Source organism: Triticum aestivum, chromosome 7A, assembly GCF_018294505.1.
Source record: "Triticum aestivum cultivar Chinese Spring chromosome 7A, IWGSC CS RefSeq v2.1, whole genome shotgun sequence".
Taxonomy (NCBI): Eukaryota; Viridiplantae; Streptophyta; class Magnoliopsida; order Poales; family Poaceae; genus Triticum; species Triticum aestivum.
The window spans coordinates 740,546,258-740,565,556 of record NC_057812.1 but is presented as its reverse complement, the minus strand read 5'-3'; the positions used below and the strand labels follow the sequence as shown (position 1 = coordinate 740,565,556).

Below are 19,299 nucleotides of genomic sequence, written 5' to 3'. Positions count from 1 at the left end.
TTTCATTAAGTAGATATACCCATATCTGCTTAAATCATCTGTGAAAGTGAGAAAATAACGATATCCGCCACGAGCCTCAATATTCATCGGACCACATACATAGATATGTATGATTTCCAACAAATCTATTGCTCTCTCCATAGTACCGGAGAACAGTGTTTTAGTCATCTTGCCCATGAGGTACGGTTCGCAAGTACCAAGTGATTCATAATCAAGTGGTTCCAAAAGCCCATCAGTATGGAGTTTCTTCATGTGTTTTACACCGATATGACCTAAACGGCAGTGCCACAAATAAGTTGCACTATCATTGTCAACTCTGCATCTTTTGGCTTCAACATTATGAATATGTGTGTTACTACTATCGAGATTCATCGAAAATAGACCACTTTTCAAAGGTGCATGACCATAAAAGATATTACTCATATAAATAGAACAACCATTATTCTCTGATTTAAATGAATAACCGTCTCGCATCAAACAAGATCCAGATATAATGTTCATGCTTAACGCTGGCACCAAATAACAATTATTTAGGTCTAATATTAATCCCGAAGGTAGATGTAGTGGTAGCGTGCCGACCGCGATCACATCGACTTTGGAACCGTTTCCCACGCGCATCGTCACCTCGTCCTTTGCCAGTGTTCGCTTAATCTGTAGTCCCTGTTTCGAGTTGCAAATATTAGCAACAGAACCAGTATCAAATACCCAGGTGCTACTGCGAGCTCTAGTAAGGTACACATCAATAACATGTATATCACATATACCTTTGTTCACCTTGCCATCCTTCTTATCCGCCAAATACTTGGGGCAGTTCCGCTTCCAGTGACCAGTCTGCTTGCAATAGAAGCACTCAGTTTCAGGCTTAGGTCCAGACTTGGGTTTCTTCTCCTGAGCAGCAACTTGCTTGCCGTTCTTCTTGAAGTTCCCCTTCTTCTTCCCTTTGCCCTTTTTCTTGAAACTAGTGGTCTTGTTAACCATCAACACTTGATGCTCCTTCTTGATTTCTACCTCCGTAGCTTTCAGCATTGCGAAGAGCTCGGGAATAGTCTTGTTCATCCCTTGCATATTATAGTTCATCACGAAGCTCTTGTAGCTTGGTGGCAGTGATTGGAGAATTCTATCAATGACGCAATCATCTGGAAGATTAACTCCCATCTGAATCAAGTGATTATTATACCCAGACATTTTGAGTATAAGCTCACTGACAGAACTGTTCTCCTCCATTTTGCAGCTATAGAACTTATTGGAGACTTCATATCTCTCAATTCGGGCATTTGCTTGAAATATTAACTTCAACTCCTGGAACATCTCATATGCTCCATGACGTTCAAAACGTCGTTGAAGTCCCGATTCTAAGCCGTAAAGCATGGCACACTGAACTATTGAGTAGTCATCAGCTTTGCTTTGCCAGACGTTCATAACATCTGGCGTTGCTCCAGCAGTAGGCCTGGCACCCACCGGTGCTTCCAGGACGTAATTCTTCTGAGCAACAATGGGTATAATCCTCAAGTTACGGACCCAGTCCGTGTAATTGCTACCATCATCTTTCAATTTTGCTTTCTCAAGGAACGCATTAAAATTCAATGGAACAACAGCACGAGCCATCTATCTACAATCAACATAAACAAGCAAGATACTATCAGGTACTAAGTTCATGATAAGTTTAAGTTCAATTAATCAAATTACTTAAGAACTCCCACTTAGATAGACATCCCTCTAATCCTCTAAGTGATCACGTGATCCAAATCAACTAAACCATAACCGATCATCACGTGAGATGGAGTAGTTTTCAATGGTGAACATCGTTATGTTGATCATATCTACTATATGATTCACGCTCGACCTTTCGGTCTCCATGTTCCGAGGCCATATATGCATATGCTAGGCTCGTCAAGTTTAACCTGAGTATTCTGCATGTGCAAAAACTGGCTTGCACCCGTTGTAGATGGACGTATAGCTTATCACACCCGATCATCACGTGGTGTCTGGGCACGACGAACTTTGGCAACGGTGCATACTTAGGGAGAACACTTCTTGATAATTTAGTGAGAGATCATCTTATAATGCTACCGTCAATCAAAGCAAGATAAGATGCATAAAAAGATAAACATCACATGCAATCAATATAAGTGATATGATATGGCCATCATCATCATCTTGTGCTTGTGATCTCCATCTCCAAAGCACCGTCATGATCACCATCGTCACCGGCGCGACACCTTAATCTCCATCGTAGCATCGTTGTCGTCTCGCCAATCTTATGCTTCCACGACTATCGCTACCGCTTAGTGATAAAGTAAAGCATTACATCGCGATTGCATTGCATACAATAAAGCGACAACCATATGGCTCCTGCCAGTTGCCGATAACTCAGTTACAAAACATGATCATCTCATACAATAAAATTTAGCATCATGTCTTGACCATATCACATCACAACATGCCCTGCAAAAACAAGTTAGACGTCCTCTACTTTGTTGTTGCAAGTTTTACGTGGCTGCTACGGGCTTAAGCAAGAACCAATCTCACCTACGCATCAAAACCACAACGATAGTTTGTCAAATAGACTCCGTTTTAACCTTCGCAAGGACCGGGCGTAGCCACACTCGATTCAACTAAAGTTGGAGAGACAGTCGCCCGCAAGCCACCTGTGTGCAAAGCACGTCGGGGGAACCGGTCTCGCGTAAGCGTACGCGTAAGGTTGGTCCGGGTCGTCTCGTCCAACAATACCGCCGAACCAAAGTATGACATGCTGGTAGGCAGAATGACTTGTATCGCCCACAACTCACTTGTGTTCTACTCGTGCATATAACATCAAACCATAAAACCTAGGCTCGGATGCCACTGTTGGGGAACGTAGTAATTTCAAAAAAATTCCTACGCACACGCAAGATCATGGTGATGCATAGCAACGAGGGGGAGAGTCTGATCTACGTACCCTTGTAGATCGCAATGGAAGCGTTGACATAATGTAGAGGAAGTAGTCGTACGTCTTCTTCCCGATCCGACCGATCCAAGCACCGTTACTCCGGCACCTCCGAGTTCTTAGCACACGTACAGCTCGATGACGATCCCCGGGCTCCGATCCAGCAAAGCTTCGGGGAGGAGTTCCGTCAGCACGACGGTGTGATGACGATCTTGATGTTCTACCAACGCAGGGCTTCGCCTAAGCACTACAACGATATGATCGAGGTGGAATATGGTAGCAGGGGGCACCGCACACGGCTAAGGAACGATCACAATGATCAACTTGTGTGTCCTAGGGTGCCCCCTGCCCCCGTATATAAAGGAGCAAGGGGGAGGCCGGCCGGCCTATGGGGCGCGCCAAGGGGAGGAGGAGTCCTCCTCCTAGTAGGAGTAGGACTCCCCTCTCCTAGTCCAACTAGGAGACTTGAGGGGGAAGGAAAGAGAGGGAGAGGGAGAGGGAAAGGGGGTCCGCGCCCCCCCCTCCTAGTCCAATTCGGACTCCCCTTGAGGGGGGGCGCGCCACCTCTTGGGCTGCTGCCCTCTCTCTCCCCTCAGGCCCAATAAGGCCCATTACTTCCCCGGGGGGTTCCGGTAACCCTCCGGCACTCCGGTTTTATCCGAAATCATCCGGAACACTTCCGGTGTCCGAATATAGCCGTCCAATATATCAATCTTTATGTCTCGACCATTTCGAGACTCCTCGTCATGTCCGTGATCACATCCGGGACTCCGAACTAACTTCGGTACATCAAAATGCATAAACTCATAATAATTGTCATCGTAACGTTACACGTGCGGACCCTACGGTTCGAGAACAATGTAGACATGACCGAGACACGTCTCCGGTCAATAACCAATAGCGGGACCTGGATGCCCATATTGGCTCCTACATATTCTACGAAGATCTTTATCGGTCAGACCGCATAACAACATACGTTGTTCCCTTTGTCATCGGTATGTTACTTGCCCGAGATTCGATCGTCAGTATCCAATACCTAGTTCAATCTCGTTACCGGCAAGTCTCTTTACTCGTTCCGTAATACATCATCTCACAACTAACTCATTAGTTGTAATGCTTGCAAGGCTTATGTGATGTGCATTACCGAGCGGGCCCAGAGATACCTCTCCGACAATCGGAGTGACAAATCCTAATCTCGAAATACGCCAACCCAACATCTACCTTTGGAGACACCTGTAGAGCTCCTTTATAATCACCCAGTTACGTTGTGACGTTTGGTAGCACACAAAGTGTTCCTCCGGGAAGCGGGAGTTGCATAATCTCATAGTCATAGGAACATGTATAAGTCATGAAGAAAGCAATAGCAACATACTAAACGATCGGGTGCTAAGCTGATGGAATGGGTCATGTCAATCAGATCATTCAACCAATGATGTGACCTCGTTAATCAAATAACAACACCTTGTTCATGGTTAGGAAACATAACCATCTTTGATTAACGAGCTAGTCAAGTAGAGGCATACTAGTGACACTAAGTTTGTCTATGTATTCACACATGTATTATGTTTCCGGTTAATACAATTCTAGCATGAATAATAAACATTTATCATGATATAAGGAAATAAATAATAACTTTATTATTGCCTCTAGGGCATATTTCCTTCATGGTGATGGGTTCAACTCGAGCAGCCAGAGCCGAGACGACTGGATTGTACTCCATGTCCAACCCAGCAAGAATCTTGGACACGATCTCCGGGTCAGAGAGCGCGGCGGCGGTGCAGGCAACCTCATCAGTGAGGCTTTTGATCTTTCCAAGGTATTCAGCCATAGCCATATTACCTTTTTGTAGGTTGGTCAGCTCGATGCGGGTATTGATAGCTTGAGCTTGACTCTGGGAAGCGAACATGGCGTGGATGGCGCTCCATACTTGTGCCGGTGTCTGGAGCACGGCGACCTGCGCAAGAATGTCGCGGGAGAGGGAGCCCATCAAGTAGCCTTGGAGTTATTGCTGTTGTGCAAACCATAGGGATCGGGAAAAGTTCACAACTTGTTCTTCCTTGCCGTCCTTGGTGATGGTGAGGGTGGCCGGCAGTGCTGGACTCATCGCGTCGAGATGGTGCTCCATCTACGCGCCCTTGATCTGGGGCAAAACAATGGCCTTCCAGAACAGGAAATTTCCCCTCGTGATCTTCTCTTGGGGCGGTGATCCGAGAAAAGAGTTGTTGGAGGTGGAGGATGGGGTGAAGGTGGAGGACGAAGCGGTGGTGAGTGCTCCTGTGGTGCTGGACATCGGGGCAGCGGAGGTGGTGGTGGACATGGCTCAGTCGCCGGGAGGTAGCTAGATGCGATCTCGTTCCGATCTACTAAGGAAGAGGCTCTGTTACCATGAAAGATAATGAGGAAGCGTAGAACCTTTCGTCTGGGCCGCATTTCTATATATTGAAGGTTTGTCGTGGCTTACAAGGAAGATGAGATCGTCCAAGAGGAGAGATCGATCTCATCGTTTACAGGAGAAATAATAGAAGAAGGGATAGAAACAGATTACAATTCAAATGAGAATCTTATCCCTATACAACAGATTCTAACAGTCCAGAGGTATAGAACAGCATACCGCAGGAGCTGGGGTGGGGGATGTGTAGAGGAGAAGGGATGGAGGAGCATGAGTGCCTACTGCTAGTCCACGGTGGTGGCGGGGGAGGCGCCGTCGGGCGTGGAGAAGAGCTCCTTGGCGGCACGGAGGGCCTTGAGGTGCTGGAGGCGGGCGGCGGCGTATGGCATAGGGTGCAATGGGCTTTTTCTGGCCCGAGAAGATTTCAGAGTGTAGGCAGTGTCTTCTCACTCCAGTGCTCCAGGCCCAGACAATCGAACGCAAGCCTCCTGGTTGGGTCGGGGTGGTGGAAACGGATGGAAGAAACTTCACAAGTTTTTGTTTTGGAAAAAATGAGGGTAGAAACTACACCTTATAGAAATACTCTGTTGTCAAACGTAGCCTAAAGGAACTGGTTGAGTAAATTGCATAAAACCACCACTTTGAGGGCTAGGTTTGCGAAAAACACTAGGATACGGATTCACTGCAGAAAGCACCACGTCTAGCGTAATTGTTTTGCAAAAACCACTGATCGGCAGTTAAGTGAGTTTATGACTGGTGGAGCCCGTTTTTCACCTACGTGGCACTCCAGGCCGTCCCGACAGCCGGCAGCTGGCGTTAGACGGTGCCCTCGCTGCCGTTCGGTCCTAGCAGTCAAAAGCATGAACCGTTGCCACTTCTCCACCACTCTGCTTGCTCGCTCCTTGCTCGTGCATCTCTCGCTCTCGCTCTGTTCTTGGTCGCCGCATCCGTCGCCGCCGCGCCGCCGCAGCGCCATGGTGTCGTGGAGTGATGGGTTGGGTAGCAGCGAGCACACTGTGGAGTACATGAGATCAGCTTCCGACGACGGCACCATTAAGGTCAGTTATCAGAGTTAGGGTTAGGGTTTGATATTTGGGGATTTCTCGAATTAGCTTCTTTTCAAACTATGGACCAAATCTCTGTCATTCCTTTGCACTCCAGGTTCCTCTAGCACCGAAGACTCAGATTTCGAGGGCCCTGAGACATATATGTATGTTTTGTGCCATGGACACGGGAAGGCAGCAGTAAGGCGTGTTGCTTTCGAAGGGATTCACACTGGCAGGAGGTTTCTTTGTTGTGCAGAGAAGGTATGGTTCCAACTTAACTAATTGGAAGTTGTTGATTAACTTAACAGATCTGTCATTTGTTTGCCATGGACATGTAATGTGGCACTCCAGCAGACATTGTATTATATTGTGAAGTTTGGACAATGGATTCATTAATTGTTTACTCTGCCAGCATTGTTTATTCTGGTCCTGGCAACATTGTTTAGTTAGGTCATTTTGTTAACTCTGCCAGGTTAGCATATTTTAAGACAGAAGATGCATGGGTTAGCAGACCAGCATTGTTTAGTTTGGATCTGGCAACATTGTTTAGTTAGGTCATTTTTAACTCTGCCATGTTAGCTTATTTTAGGATAGAAGATTCATGGGTTAGAACACCAGCATTGTTTACTTAGTAGTTGTTCACTTTAGAGCAAACCATTGTTTTTCTAGGATGTTTACTTTAGGACATGTTTAAATATTCTATCTTTAGCTTGCATGATATGAATTTTAGTATAAAGTAATCTAGCCTATCATTGTAAGCAAGTCACTGTTATGTAATTCATTTTGTTAATACTGTTTTTTCAGGAAGGTAAAAACTGTGGATTGGTAGAATGGATTGATCCATCTTGGCCCAATACCCTTGAGAATGCACTGTCCAAGTTGTGGTCTATGTATGAACAGAGTAAGATGGACAGGAATGAGGAATGTCTTATGCATTCATTTACTGTTCATGACCTGACACAAGAGAAGAAGAAACTCCAGGCCAGCTATGAGAAGTTGGTTGAAGATGTCAATACACCAATGGATGCCCAGGAGCAGAGGGCAGTGATAGAAAGGAAAAATGCTGAAACAACCAAGTTGCGGGAGAAGTATGACACTGTGAAGAACATAGCAGCTGCTCAAGCTACTTTCATTAGGAACATGAAGTTGAAGCTAGCTGATGAGAGGAAGAATTTGCAGATCCACATTGATGAGCTCAAGAAGACAGTTGAAGAGAGCAATGTGAAGCTGGAGGGGATCAAGGCCATCATAAATGGATAAGCAGTGCAAGAGAAGAATGGGCAATATCATTTGGCATTTGCTGACCTTTTGCAGGGTGTGGTTTGGCATTTGTTGTAATGATAGTATTTTAAATTCTATTAACTATGAGTACTCCTGAACTATGTATATGTAATCTTAAGTAAGATGTTTGCATTTGAACTAGAGCTGAATGTGGTGGTATTTGAACTAGTGCTGAATGTCAAACTATGATTATGTATGGATTTGAACTAGTGCTGAATGCAGTGGTATTTAGAGATGGTTAATGTTATCTTAAGTAATCTGTTTGCAATTGATGATTTTGGCTTTAGTATGTTTCTGTTCAACTGATGATTATGAGTTAAGTAGGGCAAGTGGGGTTTTTTGTTTTTTTTTTGTCGACTCCGACGCATCAAGTAGGACAAGTTAGGGTTTTTGGCTTTTATCGACGTCGAGGCATCAAGTAGGGTCAAGTGAGGGTTTTTGGCTTTTTATCGATGCCGAGGCTTCATGTAGGGTCAATTAGGGTTTTTGACTTTTTATCGACACCGAGGCTTCAAGTAGGGTCAATTAGGGTTTTTGGCTTTTTATCGACGCTGAGGCATCAAGTAGGGACAAGTGAGGGTTTTTGGCTTTTTGTCGATACTGAGGCTTCAAGTAGGGTTAATTAGGGTTGTTTTTGGCTTTTTATCAATGTCGAGGCATCAAGTAGACCAAGTTAGGGTTTTTGGCTTTTTATCGACGCCGAGGCATCAAGTAGGGACAAGTTAGGGTTTTTGGCTTTTTGTCGATGTCGAGGCTTCAAGTAGGGTCAATTAGGGTTTTTGGCTTTTTGTCGACGACGAGGCTTCAAGTAGGGTCAAGTGAGGGTTTTTGGCTTTTTGTCGATGTCGAGGCTTCAAGTAGGGTCAATTAGGGTTGTTTTGGCTTTTTATCGATGTCGAGGCATCAAGTAGACCAAGTTAGGGTTTTGGGCTTTTTATCGATGTCGAGGCATCAAGTAGGCCAAGTTAGGGTTTTTGGCTTTTTATCGACGCCGAGGCATCAAGTAGGGTCAAGTAGGGTCAAGTAGCACCATCACCATCATCACAAGAGTAACATAGTACTACTAGAATGCCATAGTTTGACACAAGGTTTAAAACTAGAGTAGCACTACATCAATTGATCATCACAGTAGTTTGACACAAGGTTTAAAACTAGAGTAGCACTACATCAATTGATCATCACAGTTGATCATCACAGGACTACTAGAATTCCAAAGTTTGACAGCATCAAGACAACATAGTTTCACACAACTGGAGTAGCAGAACAGTACCAACACAACATAGTTTCACACAACTGGAGTAGCAGAATAGTACCAACACAACATAGTTTCACTGGAGAACGGGAAGGGGAAGAGCAAAGAAAAGTGGATCTCACTATACGTCGCCGTAGGATGACCCGATGTACTGTCTTCCCGTCGGACTGGCCTTCACCGCCACGGCGAATGCTCTCGCTGCCCGGTATTCCATCGAATACTGCGGGTCCTCCTCTTCCAATTCCTCCGTCGGCTTGCTAGGGTTCGAGCTCCCGCAAAGCTCGCCTGGATCCACCGCGGGTCCTCCTCGACTACCTACGATGCGTGCGGCGCTGCCGGGCGGAATGCCGCCACCAGCAACTCCACCTTTCGCCGGACTACGCATCTCTGTAGTGCGAGGGGCGACGGCGGTGGGAGTGAGGGGGGGGGGGGGAAGAAGAATGGGGAAAAGGAGATGGATGCGGGGATGACTAAAGACGAGACCTAACGCACCGTCTAACGCTGTCTGCCAACTTTCAGGACGGCCTGGAGTGCCACGTAGGCAAAAAAAAGGGCTCCACCTGTCATAAACTCACTTAACACGGCCCGATCCGCCGATCAGTGGTTTTTGCAAAACAATTACGCTAGACGTGGTGCTTTCTGCAGCGAATCTGCATCCTAGTGTTTTTCGCAAACCTAGCCCTCAAAATGGTGGTTTTATGCAATTTACTCGAACTGGTTTGGTTTAAACCAAATGCTGGTGCAAAAATGAGTCGCTTTCTTCGTCTTTTTCACATTTCAGCCAACCAAGGCAATATTTTTATTTTTATTTTGCTGACACGACCCGTGCCATTTATTATTACTCTTGCCAAATGATAGATGCCAAAAGTTCACATATGGTCTTTGCAATATTTACATGTGCCGGATTGGTGGACAACTTTGGGCAATGAACTGAACGCATCGATCTATCTATCTATCTATGCGGCCTTGTTAAAACCTTGGGGACAGTGAGAATCCATGACCTTGGGTCTGCCATATGATAATACGGCTGGTGCGCACCCATTGATACAATCAATCGACTAGTTTATGGCGTCGATCGACAGGCCAAGACCAAGACTTTGAGCTCAGCTCAGCCACGGATGACTCAAACCAACTCATGTGGCCAGCAGTTTTGCTTAAACTGTTGTGTAATATGCGAGCTAGGTTGCTCCCTTAAGAATGGCATTATTGTAGATTTTTTGCGATTCTTTGCTTTCATGCATGAAGAAAACAAGCTCCAACTTTACTAGCAAGCTGATTGTAGAACATCTTGGTGTAGGTGCATGCCATTGATAGTACTTAGTTCGTTGGGTTGAAGATTGCGAACCAGCCATGCTACCTGGTGATGGCACTTAGTTATCAGTGTACTAGTGCACCTTGGTTCAACCATCTTTATCAAGTTGCCCATCTATGTGAACGTAGAACTCACAAGAAAAAGATAGAATAGAGAAAGATGATCTCTTTACTATTTGAAAATAAGATTTTCATTTTTCTAAATAAACTTTAAGCACCACGTGAGTTTGGAGGGTAGAAACTACAGTTTTTAGAAATACTCTGCTGCCAAACGTAGCCTAAAGGAACTGGTTTGGTTTAAAACAAATGCTGATGCAAAATGAGTCGCTTTCTTCCTCCTTTTCACATTTCGGCCACCCATGCCAATAGTTTTTTTTTCCTGACATGACCCGTGCCGTTGCTAGACATATGCTCCTCCTACTCTTGCCAAATGATAGATGCCAATAGTTCACATATAGTGTGCAAAATTGCTTTACACACGACGGTTAGTGCACGACACCTGCACGATTCTCCCTCCCCAACAGGGCTCCTCCACGCACGGTAGCTGCTGGTGCTTTTTTTATTGAGAATCGGTAGCTGCTGGTGCTGCCACGTATGAATCGTTCATGCATCGGCCGTGCAGGCGTGGTCTGTCTAGCAACGCTCTATAGTGTGTGCAATATTTACATGTGCCTAGTTGGTGGACAACCTTGGGGACAGCAAGAATCCATGACCTTGGGTTTGCCATATGATATTACGGCCGGCTGGTGCGCACCCATCAATCCGATAGATCGACTAGTTTTATGGCGTCCATTCATGGAACAAGACCAAGACTGATGTTTTTTTGAGGGAAACTGACGTGATGTTGAACCCGCTCAGCTCGCACCTATGATTCAAACCAACTCGTCTGGCTAGCAGTCTTGCTTAAAAACTGTTGCGTAATAGCTGAACTATAGGTAGCTCCCTTAAGAATGACATTTCGTGATAAGCGATGGTGCTTCCCAATCGTATCCATTTTTCTCTTGCGAGTAAAATTGATTCTATTGTAGATTTCTTACAATTTTGCTATTATGCATGGAGAAAATAAGCCCGAACTTCACTGCCAAAGGACAAACGAAAAACATTATACGAAATAATCATTTTGATGTTTCGTAGCAGATCAGCTCCCCCGCCATGTGGAGTGAGAGCACACATAAGCATGGTGGTGTCGTTATATAGGCGCAGGTCCATTGATATTTACTATCAGTAACACCAGTGCACATCTTAGAGTTTTCAGAACTAGAGAACATGCGATTGCTTATTTAAGGTCTATGGAAATCCTTGCAAAGGTAACTACTCTGAGAACCGGACATTATTGTAGATCATGGGAAAAAAAGAGAACAGGAAAAAACTGGAAAAAATAAGTAGATGAGAGAGGTACCATATAAGTCCTCATAATCATTTTTATGTGAGATGATCTTTTGTAGGTTACATCATATTTCATGTGTTTATTGCTTATATGTGAGATATGATTCCCTGCCTCTCATGCTTGTGCATTCACTAATATCAGCTAGAGGATCCATGCATATTGCTTTATAGTGAGATGGACATCACTTTTGCTCCTTGTGCTTCACATAAATCTTTCAAGAGCTTGATTTTTGGTAATTCCACATATGCTTCATTTAGTTATACCATTTGAGAGCCAATCTCCATTAGAGTTTTTGTGTGTGCATTGCTGTGTACATGGGGAAGAAAGTCATTGTTAACATTGGGAGCTCGGTCACCAAGGTTTTAAATCGTGTTTTTCATGGCATCGCGGTGAGGTCCGGCCTATAGCTATGCCAACCATCGTGTTTTCCAAAGTAAAAGAGAAAAAAGCAAGTGCCTAACAAAAAAAATGTTGGTTAAGTAGGGAATAAAGAGAATCAATCTTTTAACTAATTAACATATGGATGGACGGTTTATTTTCTTTCATGGTTATGTCATCATGCATGAGTGTCATGGCAATCGCCTTGAAGCAGTCGCCACTAGCCGAAGCTCCAAGACAAAACAACCACATAAGAAAGATTTGATGCTACATTGTTAGAGTTTCTGTTTTCTAATGTTATTTAGTTATATACATCGTCGTTTTGGATTAAATTTACATGTACAAATGGTTGGATGCTATTTTTTGCCCATGCTTAGTAATAGCTTTAGCTATAGCTGATGGCAAACTATATATATATCAAATAGCGCAGCTATCTGAGGCTGCAGCGTCCGTAGCTAGCAATTAAAATCATTGTCGATCACCATCACAATCGAAAACAGCTAAACAGCTAGCTAGCTTTGAGTGCATATTTTTTTATCAGATGGGGACAAAGGCTAATTAACAAGCCAGCCTGGAAGGTTGATACAGAGTTGTTAAGCTAGAGCGATGCTATACATACGATACGAGACGACAGTTGAAATTAATATGCCCTTTGTCAATTGCTTTGAATGGAGCAGAACAAAGGCACATTGTTGGATTGGGATCGTACAAGAGTCACATCTTTAAATATCGTACGTAAATTAGTTCCGGTAAAGATATTAGTTTACTTCAAATGATGCATTGGCTGTTAAAGCTACGCACGCGGATGATCTGATTATATACTTTGAATCATCGAGCCAATACTTTGCCCCCGTGTCTTACGGATCTGGCCGGCCACTTGTTTTGTCTAATTAATTAGCTGTTTCGACAGCATAGCTCATGGATGGGTTTTTCCTTTAAGACTGCCATCCCTCTCCTGGTGCTGACCAGCTCCTGATCTGTAGCTACACCTCCGACCACACGAGAAAGAAGACACACCTATCCAAGGGAGAAGGAAGAGAGAGGTAGCATCATGGCGGACCGACTGGCGGTTGGGTTGGCGAAATCGGTGGTGGTGGGGGCGATCAGCAAGATCGAGTCGGCGATCGAGGAGGACACCAAGCTCCGGCAGAAGGCGCACTGTGACCTTGTGTCCATCACTCTCGAGTTCGAGATGATTCAGTCCTTCCTTGACGTCGCCAAGGAGGAGAGCATCATGAATAATATGGTGAGGACCTGGGTGAGGCACGTCCGTGAATTGGCCTATGACCTCGAAGACTGCATCGAGTTCGTTATCCATTTGGATAGCAAGCGAATATTCTGGCGCCGGTTGTTCAAGCCTTGCATGGCACTGGCAGGCCGGTCGCTGCCACTGGACCAGGCCGTCGAGGATTTAGCAGAGCTCAAGGGCAGAGCTGACGAGTTGAGCAAGTGTTACTTGCGCTACAGCAACATCACCGGCTCTGTTGCCTCCAAGTTGGTCATGATGCAGAAACAACAAGGAGTCTCCAGCGCAATAGCACTCGATATGCTCCTCAAGGCAAGGGATGCCGCGGATGGGCAGAAATGCACAGGGGATCTCACCCAGCTGATCACTCAAAATGGTCATCCCAATGGTGACCTCCAAGTTATCTCGGTGTGGGGATCAGAAGGCAACCATGGGACCACATCTGTCATCATGACGACCTACAATGCCTCAGAGATCCGCAATAGCTACACCTACAGGGCCTGGGTGAAGCTCATGCGTCCGTTCAATCCACATGACTTCGTCCGCAACTTGATGGCTCAGTTCTTCGAAAGCTGTTTCAAAGAACAAAGAGCAAGCACCATAGGTGTACAAGTCCTAACCAAGATGGATCAGGCCACCCAATCTCAATCAGATCTCCGCAAGGAGTTCGAGCAGCTGGTTACAGAGAAGAGGTACCTCGTTGTCTTGGAAGATCTCTCAAACATGGCAGAGTGGCATGCTGTCAGGACCTTTCTTCCTCACAGTAAGAACGGCAGCCGCATCATTGTGTCCACAAAGGAGTCAGAAATGGCATGCTTGTGCATTGGCGATTCTTACCAGATATTGGAGTTGATGCACTTCTCACCCGAGCACTCTGTTTGTGCCCTCTTCAAGAAGGTACGCAAGCCTGAAACATATCAGTGTTTCAAATTACCTTTCAATTTTGTGTTACTCCTTGTTTTGGTCAATGGCACAGTAGGTCTCTCTTTTGCAAACCATCGCCCATCCATTATTCTATTTATAAAGAATGGCATGATATCTTAAACCACCCGAGTAATTACTTACTTCTTCCGATCCATATTATTTGTTGCGGATTTAGTACAAATCAGCGACAATGAATATGGATTGGAGGGAGTATTAGATGTGTACCTTTCCACTCTCTAATTGGTCCTTGCGTGTTAACACCTTTCCCAACAAATATAAATGTACAGGGTTCTAGTAGTGGCGATGAAGATAAAGGCAAGAAACCAATGGTGCAGGGTTCAATCCTCATTGGACGTGAGTCACAAATGAATGAACTTCGTAAATATCCAGCAATTGCACGTATGTCATCTTCCCAAGTTATGTCTGTCTGGGGGATAGCAGGTGTGGGGAAGTCAGCCCTCGTCAGAGACTTGTGCAATATTGATGACACAAAGCAACCTGAAGAGAAACTATTTAATAGGTATTGTTGGGTGAATGTATCTCATCCATTCAATTTGAAGTACTTCTGTCAGGATTTACTTTCGGATTTTCACTCAGAAAAAGATCCCATTAAAGAGTGTCACCAGCTTCTAATACAAGACCGTTGTCTCATTGTTATTGATGGTATACGCTACAAAAAGGAATGGGATTTGATAAAAAAATCCATGGTACCTAGATCCTCTAAGAGTGTTATCATTGTCATTACAACTGAAGCAAGTATAGCCACATACTGTGCAAATAACAGACAGCTCGTGTTCAATGTCAAAGGTCTAGAAGCTGCTGCAGCCTTTGATCTCTTCAAACAGGAGGTATGATTTCTGATGATACCTAATTCGGTGCAGGCGTTTTTTTTCGCAATACGAAACCACATGCATGAGTTGTTTTGGCCCGCTTGATTTTGGCAGCCTAAAGACATTACTCACTACATATTCATTTCAAATTCTATGGAACAACATTCTTAGATGTTCTACTGGATACAACATTTGCACTAAAATTCTTTGTAAAACATAATCATTTGTGATTTGCAATATGCATGTCTATAGTTGCCGTTTTTGCCATCCTCACATATTCCTTCTTTTTTCTAGAAAATATAGGATTTTATTACATCTGGCCCGAAAATCCTTAGATGCATATATATGGCAAACCTTGTTATATTGTTCATTATAAAGAAATGAAATTTTGATCTTGCCAAAGGGCGGGCAAGATCATGGCAATAACACAAACATGGACAAAAACGAGACAAATCATGCTAAACAAGACTACTCTAAATACTCATAAGTCTATCACCCTGATGGCCGCCACCGGGATTTCTGGAAAGTGGAGGTGACAACACAGGCTGACTTTGATATGGTGGTGCTTCTCAAGTCCCGGTCTTGAGCTCCAGGATGAAAACCCTAGGCCTGACCCTAATTGGTTATATCAAGCAATGGCGGCGTTTCGGCGTTGTTACCTTCTTGAAGGCATGGTTTGGAGTTTACTAAGACTTGATATTCCGGATGAAAACCCATGATCCGGCTTCGATGGTTGGATCCGGCGATGACGGCGCTTGAGCATCGTTCCCTTCCTGGAGGCATTGCTACTGGAGAACTTCTTCCATTGTCCTTGTGATGTCAAGAGAATGTTGGGGCGGATGGTTGTTGTAGTTTGTCCACAGCTATTTTGATTGCTTGAGAGTTTTCTTTCTTCTTTTCCATCTGCCTAGGAATGACTTCAGTCTTGAATGAGTTTGCTCTTTGCCAGCATGATTTTTTGTGTGTGCGTTGATGTTGACTATGGGCATCTTAGTTTTGCAGGGGCTCGGTGTATGCTCAATGTGTTTGTATCCCCTTGATACTTCATTTTGAGTCGATAAAATCCACTCTTTACAGAATAAAATCACCAACATGTTGTCCAGACCAGAACATAAACTCCCTAGTAATCCACACGAACTTCTTTGCCCCAAGCTCCATCGGCTCATTGTGTTGCACCTTCTATAATTACGCCGAGCGATGGTACAAGAAAGTAGCACCACATTTTATAGTTTTCCTAATATTTCCGTACATAGCAAGAGTAGTACATGTATAACTTGGGGATAATGAGAGTAGTAGGAGTACATAGGAATATGATATCCATTGAATCTTTGACTGACTGTGGACAACAATGACAATAGAAATTAATATTGTCTCTATTTCATTAGATTTTAAGCGACTTACTATGAAGTTGGTAAGCAATGTCAGGGAGACAATGTCAATGTCCCTAGAATATTAGCATTTATAACTTTGTATTCATATAATGAATAGTAAAATTAATTTATGAATTACCATGCACGTGCCATGTATTTTGTAGATAACTCACTTTATAGCTTAAATATCAAATCCACTCCATGTTAATCCAAAATTGTTGGAATTATAGGTACGCAAGACCTCACTCAAGCTGGAGACACCATCAGCGGATCCATCATCCTCACTCAAGCTGGATACACCATTGAGGGATCCATCATCCTCACTCAAGCTGGATACACCATCGGGGGATCCATCATCCTCACTCAAGCTAGATACACCATCGGAGGATCCATCATCCTCGCTCAAGCTGGATACACCATCGGGGGATCCATCATCCTCACTCAAGCTAGATACACCATCGGAGGATCCATCATCCTCGCTCAAGCTGGATACACCATCGGCGGATCCGTCATCCTCACTCAACCTGGATACACCATCGGCGGATCCATCATCCTCACTCAAGCTGGATACACCATCGGCAGATCCATCATCCTCTGTAGTAGATTGGTGTGAAGCTGAGGAGGTTAAAGAACTAATTTTGAAGTGTGGAGGCCTTCCCAAAGTGATAGTTGCTATAGCATGTGCACTGGCCAAACAGACAGTCACACGGATGGATACAATTCTTGCTTTGAATCGGAGACTTATGCACCACCTGGAGACCGAGCCGGACTATGATAGTCTACACGATTTATTTGGTTGGATGCATTCCTACTTCCGTACCTGCCCAGATTCTCTCAAGCCGTGTATCTTCTACATGTCAATTTTTCCTCAAGGCCAGATCATAAGGCGGAGGCGACTAATAAGGCGCTGGATTGCAGAGAGCTACTCCAGGGAAGACAATGAAGAATCTGCAGAGGAGAACGGAGAGCGGCAATTCTCTGACCTCCTTGATCTGAGCATGATACAGCAGGTACCACAGCTAGTCACCACCGCAGAATTCAATGACAGAAAGATGGCCTTGTGCAAGTTCAACAGTTTCATCCGTGAGTACATCATCCCGCTGCGGAAAGAAGAAAACCTTGTGTTTGAGCTGGGGGGTAATTGTGCATTAACCACCCAGCGCACAGGGCGTCACCTCGTCATATTGGACGACTGGGACAGAGACAGAATTGTATTTGAGAACATCGACTTCTCACGGCTGCGATCACTCACAGTGTTTGGGAAGTGGAAATCATTCTTCATATCTGAGCGTATGAAGCTGCTTCGGGTCCTTGATCTGGAGGATGCAACATCAGATATAACGGCTGGCGATCTCAAGAAGGTAGTGAAACGGCTGTGTCGCCTCAAGTTCCTCTCTCTCCGAGGGCATACTGAGATCGATCATCTACCAAGTTCATTAGGGGATCTCAGGCAGCTCCAGACCTTGGACGTCAGGGACACCTCCATAGTGACTCTGCCTGCGAGCATCACCAAGTTAAAGAAGTTGCAGTACATTCGTGCCGGCCGTGGCACCACCGTCTCAGCACTACCTGCTTCATCCTGCTGGTTGCCCGATTTCTGCAAGTGCCGTCAACTAGTTGGTGTTCAAGTGCCCGGGGAAATTGGGAATCTGACAGGGCTGCACACGCTCGGTGTTGTCAATGTCGCTGCTTCAGGGGGGAGGGCTGCCATAAAAGAGATCAAGAAGCTCAGCCAGTTGCGGAAGCTCGGAGTGTCCGGCATCAACAAACATAGCAAAGACTTCTTCTCTGCAATCTCGGTTCATGTGCATCTGGACTCCTTGTCAGTGCAGATGGACATTGAAGGCTGCTTGGATGATATCCTCCTGCCTCTGAAGAACCTGCGGAGCCTTAAATTGTATGGACTCGGTAACAAGTTGCCAGAGGGGAGCGGCCAGCTTAGCAAGCTCCAAAAATTGGATTTGGAGATGGACAGTTTAACAGAAAATGACATGACGCTCCTTGGCGAGCTGCCACAGCTATGTATTCTTCGGGTCAAGCAGCTTCAAGATGGCGAGCTTCATTTCCATGTCATTAGGAATGGACTTGAGGACCACTCATTTGAAAAGGTCAAGGTCCTCCATATTGCTTCTGGTGGCAGCTCCAGCAGCTTACATGTGAAATTTGGATCAGAAACAATGAAGAAACTCGAGCTGCTCAAGGTTGACTGCTGCGGTGGATCGCCGACATATCAGTTCTCTAGCCTGGAGAACCTAGAAGAACTCAAGCAAGTCTTGCTAGTGAACGGTTCCAACGCTCAAGCACTGAAGGAACAACTTGAAAGCCAGCTTGCCGAGCATCCAAACTTGGTGAAACCTGTTGTGGAGCTGGAGGAACCACCACACTCGTCCTGAAGTATCATTGTCTTTGTTTATTTTCCCAAGTGTTCCTCTATCTACTATCCTACCAGCTCTACCCAGTCCTCTTTGTTATTCCTTGTTGGTTTCTTCAAAGCTTTTGTACATGGGTTATGTTGGTTAACTCCATTGTGATATGTGTTTAATTGATGTGCAGTTCGCAGGACTATCATACATGTGTTGGTTGGAGTTACCACTAAAAATATATTCAAATTATGCCCATCTTTATGTTTCCTTTGAAATGTTGTTTAGTTTAAATTTGGATTCATCGTGCATGTTACGGCGGATAATTGAACATTCATACAGGAAAGTTGCCTCAGCCTCAAAAACAGCTTGCTGCAACATTTTCCCTAGAAGAAGGGAAGCTATTTTGATCTGCGTTTTGATTGTTGGTATAAACCAAATATGGAAGGTTGTCAATATGTCTAGTTTATAATTTGTCAATAAGAAGGACCTGGTTGATCATAAGTACTGTAGTTATTGTTCGTGATCTCACCTCACATTACTGTTGCTCCTTGGTATGCGTCCAGCAAGTCAGATGTGAGATGTCCAACAAAGCCAAA

General features: G+C 44.7%; 1 protein-coding gene across 1 annotated transcript; it reads left to right on the top strand.

The window, feature by feature from the left end:
- The first annotated feature begins 10,856 nt into the window (after positions 1–10,856).
- On the top strand, positions 10,857–18,970 carry LOC123149898 (uncharacterized). The gene is made up of 3 exons (XM_044569673.1): positions 10,857–14,113; positions 14,428–14,988; positions 16,571–18,970. The coding sequence occupies exons 1-3, from the start codon at positions 13,022–13,024 to the stop codon at positions 18,731–18,733; spliced, it is 3,816 nt and encodes a 1,271-aa protein (XP_044425608.1). The 5' UTR covers positions 10,857–13,021; the 3' UTR covers positions 18,734–18,970.
- Positions 18,971–19,299: the final 329 nt, after the last annotated feature.